At 36.3% G+C, this 6,549-nt stretch overlaps 1 protein-coding gene across 1 annotated transcript; it reads right to left on the bottom strand.

The window, feature by feature from the left end:
- Positions 1-3,170: 3,170 nt before the first annotated feature.
- Positions 3,171-6,289, bottom strand: LOC109160310. The gene is made up of 9 exons (XM_019308624.1): positions 6,083-6,289; positions 5,927-5,984; positions 5,345-5,453; positions 5,080-5,224; positions 4,746-4,797; positions 4,515-4,661; positions 4,328-4,439; positions 3,825-3,951; positions 3,171-3,719 (listed from the first exon to the last, which is right to left on the bottom strand). Exons 1-9 carry the CDS (start codon positions 6,262-6,264, stop codon positions 3,260-3,262), a joined length of 1,392 nt encoding a protein of 463 aa, XP_019164169.1. The 5' UTR covers positions 6,265-6,289; the 3' UTR covers positions 3,171-3,259.
- Positions 6,290-6,549: the final 260 nt, after the last annotated feature.

Here is a 6,549-nt window from a genome sequence, read left to right as displayed (position 1 = left end):
CTATGTGCGCCGTAGTGCAGGGTATAACAATTGACATTATATGATCTCATTCTTGATCAGTGTCTGGTGTCCACAAAAAATCCTAGAACCTAGCCCATTGCTTATCCATAATCTAACACCACGAACCAAAAACCTAGCATTGCCACCTATATAATTCACCCCCTAAAAAACAAATCTCATACGCCGCAGCCCCTCCTCTCAAGTCTCAATTCACTCTATACATACATCCATGTACGTACCAACTGATATCATTCACCCCATACTATTGAAGTTGAAGGTAAAAGCTCTCATCCGGTGCCAATGGGTATGCAAAGAATGGCATTCCATAATACAAAACCCCGATTTCAAGCTCTCCTATCGCGGACAAAGGCGAGTGCTGGCGGCGGTGTTATCCGATAGCAGCTTAACCTTTACATCCATAACCAACAATAGTCTCCACATTAAAACCCTATACCAGGTCAGCCTTAACACGTTTCCACCGCTATATGACCTATATTCTTGGTTGACTGGTGTTTGGTGCTCTTGCAACGGGCTTGTGCTTTTCTCCGTGGGACAACATATTTTGTTGTGGAATCCCTCCATTCGCTGCTGCACAAAAGTGCTTGAGCTTCCACGGTTCCCTATCGATATCATCTCGGGGCTATGTCCCGTCTCGTCCACGGGAGATTACAAGGCTGTTCTGTTATTCCGCAACCGCAATGGCTGCACTGTTATGGTTGCCAGCCTCAAGAGCAAAAAGTGGCGAAAAGTTCCATTTCCTTATAAGACATACCAAGGTGACGCCATGGTTAACTTTCACGACACACTCCATTGGAGGGCAATTGGTTCGATATCAAGACCGATGAATCAAAAGATCATTTATTTTGAGGCAGAGAGCGATGAATTCAAAGAGCTGCCCACCCCTGATGTAGACCTCAACATATTATTTATTCTTGGCCTGGGAATCATTGACGATTGTCTCTGCATGGCTAGTGAGGGGGATGAAAGAGGAGAGAAACTAAAAGTGTGGGTTATGAAGGAATATGGAGTGAAGGAATCGTGGGTTTGTCAATTTGTCATCCCTACCTCTTCCTTTGAATTATTCAAAAGTACTGTTAATCCTAGAACCGTCGCTACATTATACTCTTCCAAATGCAATACCAAAGTGTTGTTTTGCCGTGGTGACCATGGTTCCTGCAAAATATTTGTTTATGATGTGAAAAATAACAAAGTCGACAATTATGTCTCGGAAGAATCAAAATATTATGATGGTGTTGCTATATGCTCCTATGTTGAGAGTATTGTTTCGCCACATGAATTTATTTGGACAAATGATCAGCACAAACCCACCGGGAATGATGTTGTGTTGATGTTTATTTTGGAAAGGTTTAATATTTGATAAGTTCTTTTTTTTTTTTTTTTTTTGTTTTAAATTTATTTAATGAATAACATTTTGAGCTTACATAACTATTTGGAAAATAGCAACAATTAAGTTATTGACAAATGTTTATTTTATTTAGAGTTTTTTTCCCAAAATGGTCCTTCAACTATCGCACATTCTCAATTTTGCATTTCAACTTTTAATTGCACCCGATGTGATCCCTTGTCTTTTAAAAACTCCCCCAAATTGGTCCTCCGTTAGAAATTTCGTCGTTAGAAATTCCGTCTAATTCCGTCTACTAAGTGTTAAAATGAAGGGTATTTTTGTCTGATTACCTATTATACACCTAATATACTCTTGAAAAATAGTTGAGGGACCATTTTGGGAATAGTCGAAGGACCATTTTGAGAAAAACTCATTTATTTATTTCATTTTTGTTTATTTCCATTTTTTGTAAGAGTATCATATTTGAATTTCTATAGATTTTTTTTTCTTACAAATATAAATAGTTAAAATCTACAATCAAACTTCAAAATTTTAAACTGTCAACCGTCTTTTTTCCTTTTTTCTAAACATACAAACTTTTCCTCTATTCCTATCAAGTTTTACAATAAGTTTTGTGTTTGTAAATTTTAATCCACCTACATAGTAATATATTTTAAAGTAATTATAATCAAAATTGTTTTGTCTTTGTCTACCCCCTAATGAAAACTAATCCCCGTCCGTACGGTCAAATCCACTTACATAGGTAGGGGACTGGACAAATGGTTTGCTCCATTCACATGGGTGGGGATTGAATCCCCAACCTCATGCTTTAAGGAACGAGTTGCTAAACCACCACGCCTTTCAATATGCCTCTTCCTCTTCGCCTTCTTTATTTTATTTTATTTTTTATTTTTTTTGTGTGTAATCCAATGTTATATACACACAGAATAGATTATATTATTATAACTTTAAATAAAAATTAAAAAAAATAAAAAGATATTAAAATGTATAGTGTAACGTAATAATGCAATTTTCAAATCATACAAAATTAAAATTAACGTATGCTTATTGTAGTCCCTAGCTAATAGTGTACATATTTCGATAAATTTATAGATAAATTTATATAATTAAATCAATTTATCGGTAATTGTATTTCATATATATTATAATTCTAACACTATGAATAACAACTAATAACATAATTATATTTAGAAATAGGGTTAATCAACGATTTGATCCTTCAATTATTAGTGAAATATCAATGTAGTCCCTTAATCGCGTAATCATTGATTTAGTCCCTGAAAATAACTGTTTTTAGTTTATTTAGCCCCTCCAATCGTAAGCCGTCAACAATCCGACGATAGCTCCAATTTGCCATGGGTAATGGGTCAGTTTTAAAATTTTTGAACTGAAGTTCAAAACAAATAAAAAAAAATTGAAAATATCTATAATATGAGAATACAAACAAATATATGCATTGACTTTCACAATACATTTCAATGGTGGTAAGTGACATCATACATTATTTGAATGAGGTAATATCGTAATACTACACATTCTCTCGAATTCTACTCTATTTTTACTCCTTATTTACACATTTTGATTCATTCAAAAAATAAAAAAATAAATAAAAAAAAAAAGACTCAAAACGTTTATTACTCTATTTATCTTCTATAAATAAAATCACAACACATAACATGAGTTAAGTTTTGCTCCATTGAAGCCTCTAAATCATCTTCCTTTGAATTATAAACCTATGTATGATTTTTTCTAAGATTGGGAAGGGGATTATTATGGTATAGTGTATTCAATGTTTTTGCTCTTGTGCATTCAAAGTGTGTTAAAGTAACATTGAAATTTTGAAACATTAAAGGGTTGGCGATTAGTGAACAAAATGCCAAAAATTCACATTAGTTACAGCTCTATCTTATGCTTCCATGAAGTCAATTCTGAAGGGATCAACCCCTCATTACCGGAGAGAACAGCCTGTGCAATAACTTTGCCTAGCCAACCATGATACAACAAACCCCTTGAACCGAGCCCCGTAAATAACCACAACTTGCCCGCTTCTTTACACCCAACAAGCTCGTCGACACAACCCAAGAGAGGAAGCGACCCTTGAGGAGTGAGCGGTGGCATTGCCCTTAGGCCTGCGCTCACACCTCTCACACTCCAGTTCTTGATGCCCGGATACACTGCGGATGCCTTTTGCAGAAGCTCTTCGAGAGCTTTGGTTGCTTCCTCTTGTGAAACCGCCCTTGAATAGTTTCTTGACTTCCACTCCCACGTGGCGCCCACGTGGAGTTCTCGGGGCCCCTGAATAGCGAGCCATGCATCTGCTAATATTGACGGGCCGTGATCAGGATAATCCTCTCTGGAATCAAGCATTCAGAAAACTAGTGTTAAAAGTGGCATATTGAGTACAATTCCATGTCGAAAATTACAAAGATGTCAAAAATCAAAGCAAATGAATGCATACCTAACATTATCATCGATCTTCAGGCGAGCAATAACGCCCCTGCATGTCCGCAAAGGGAGCCTTCCCGACAACTCAGGGAGAAACGCTGCTCTGGCACCAAGACATATGATCACCGCATCATACTCCCCTGAAAGAAATGTCCCATTAGCAACTCTTTCACCGCCAAACAAATAATTCCAAATCTCTAAGTCTTTGTTATGTCTTTTTCAAAATCTATCATTATTTGGTAACTAAAAGTTGTTCTCCCATATGAGAAGTTGTGGGTTCGAGCCTCAGTGGAGGCGGTATTGACTCTTTGTGATTCAGTAGGTTGAGAAAGTAGTTATGAACAGATACTACATTGTAACAGAGTCAGTAGTACTCTAACAAAAAAAAAAAAAAATAGTAGCATTTACTCCCGTAAAACTTCATAAGCGAAGCTTTTTTTTTTTGTTGTCAGATTCTCCTCATAAGAGATGCAGTTGCTATCGACAGAATCTAAAAGAAGTTAAGATCGAGCTTGCCTGCAAGTTCTAGGAGACCATCAATAGATTTTTTGTGCAAGCACAACTCTTTATGTGCGACACCCGAAGTGGATAAGTCTTTCGCAGCATTTCGACATGCTGTGTAGAGAGCCTAAAGCAATATCATAACATGGTAATGCATTAATATCGAAAATGTTTGAAAAACAAGACCGCTCCATTTTCATACCTCGAGATAGCATCGGGAATGAACATTGACGGCTTCAGGCATGTGAAAAGCCACATCCAGAGGCACAAACAAACTCGGAACAAGATTCTGTGCAGATTCTCTATTAATCGTCTCTATTCTACAGCTAGCAAGGAAGTCCTGAGCATTCTACTAAAGAAGAATAAATAAAAACATGTCACTCATAATAATACGATCTTGTTTCTAGTCGTGTTAGTAGTTTTAAGCACTTACATTAATCATAATGTCCATATTCTTCGAACTGAGTGCGGGTCTCAGAATACCTCTGCAACAAACACATTTCATCTTAAAATAAATTTGCTTAGAACTTGACGCTCGGCATCCTCCACTAGATAATATAAAGAACATTAACTCAAGAAATGATTCTTATCTCCTATATGGTGTACTAAAGGGTTTATTTTTCTTTTAGTTACATTTGCAATAATGGGTTGCCGACAAAACTGCTTTAAACAAGATAAACTTATGAAAATAGTTTGGAATTTTAAGCTAATATAGTTATATAGAAAAGAGGAGGCTATAATGAAAAGTTGAAAACTATTGTGCTAACCTTCTCCTAACCATAAAGTCATTTTCATTCTGACCGCAATCTTGTTTTTCAACATTTGATGATTGGGAAAATTTAGCATTTTCAGCTATCCTTAGAAGATTTAAACTCTCCTTCCAACACTCTTCCCCTTTCCAGAGAAGCTTAACTGCAAACAAACAATTAGCAAATCAATGTGAAACACTTTTGAAAGTTAAGCCCAGAGTTTAACATGGAATACGTTAAGTTGCAACAAAATAGAGAAATTTCTATTGAAGTGGGAATGCACCTTTAGGAGAGTATGGATGAAGGAGTCCACCAGACATTCCAGATGCACCTCCACCAATGCCAACTTCATCATATATGTCAATGAAAAGCGGTGCCTCCTTCGTACTGTGCTGCAAAATGAAATTGTTTAACAACTAAAGTGAACTTGAAAGAAAAAGAACCAAGAACTACATTAACCATCTAAATGGATAAAGAAAGTATGGCCCGGGCTTAGCTCAATGGTTCAATATGCAATATGGGAATTATGCCCAAAGCGAGAGAGTAGAGTGATTTACATACTCCCAAATACTCTATCTGCTGCTGACCCACTGATTTACGGTGATTTACATCCTACCAAATGCTCTGGGTCGGGTATGGATTGGATTGGGGATTCAACTTTCAGACAAGATAAAAAATAAAAAAGGCATAGAATCACATTAAAATAAACTGAAGTTTAAAGTTATTTCCTTAACTGCCTCCCCCTCTCCTATTGTTTCATTTAGGTCCCAAAAGAAAAAGAAGGGTTTTCACTATTCAATCAGAAGCAACACAGAGATATCTGCCGCTATATAAAAGTACATATGAAGAAGGAGAAAGAGAGTACTTGCAGCAAATGCCAAACCACAGACAGCCCAGCATAGCCAGCACCAAGGACTGCATATCTGAACACAAAATCCAAACAAAAATCATGAATTGAAACATGGGTACAATGCTAAATGCACATATATCGCTATCAAATGAACAATACGGTAAGCAAGACCTGAGGGGCCGTTGAGAGAGAACAGAATAACAACGAATAGAGAACAGAGAAGAAGGAGAAGACACCCGTCTTGGTGAAATGGATTTCTTGATGTTCAAAGAGCTGCCAAGAAGTGCTGTGAATGTCGATTTTGGTTTTAAGCTCCAAGAAAATATTATTGAGTTTTGGGGGAGTAGCGCCATAGCTTTGCTCGGGTTTTTGAACTCTCCAGCCTTCTATCTATACTTCTAATTGCAGAGATTTTAGAACCCGAACATATATCTCCTCCGGGTCGGGTCATTTTAGTAACTTTTAACATATGCATGTTAAATTTTTTTTAAATAACTACTATTTTTACCCGTGCCGGAATGAATTTGTTGTAATATATTAAGAATATTTGAATTGATATATAATTATTTTAATTAAAACATCAAATATTATATAGTACAATTAAAGATATGGTTTGGATCGTTTATTTGTATTTTGAT

This window comes from Ipomoea nil, unplaced genomic scaffold (genome assembly GCF_001879475.1).
Source record: "Ipomoea nil cultivar Tokyo-kokei standard unplaced genomic scaffold, Asagao_1.1 scaffold2845, whole genome shotgun sequence".
Classification (NCBI taxonomy): domain Eukaryota; kingdom Viridiplantae; phylum Streptophyta; class Magnoliopsida; order Solanales; family Convolvulaceae; genus Ipomoea; species Ipomoea nil.
This window is presented reverse-complemented; position numbering and strand designations above follow the sequence as displayed.

Coding starts and splice junctions, on each gene's coding strand:
- LOC109160310 (XM_019308624.1), bottom strand. CDS start 6,264: ATGGCGCTACTCCCCCAAAACTCAATAATATTTTCTTGGAGCTTAAAA. Junction 4,662..4,745: donor ATATGGACATTATGATTAAT/GTAAGTGCTTAA, acceptor CTTCTTTAGTAG/AATGCTCAGGACTTCCTTGC. Junction 3,720..3,824: donor AAGATCGATGATAATGTTAG/GTATGCATTCAT, acceptor GCTTGATTCCAG/AGAGGATTATCCTGATCACG.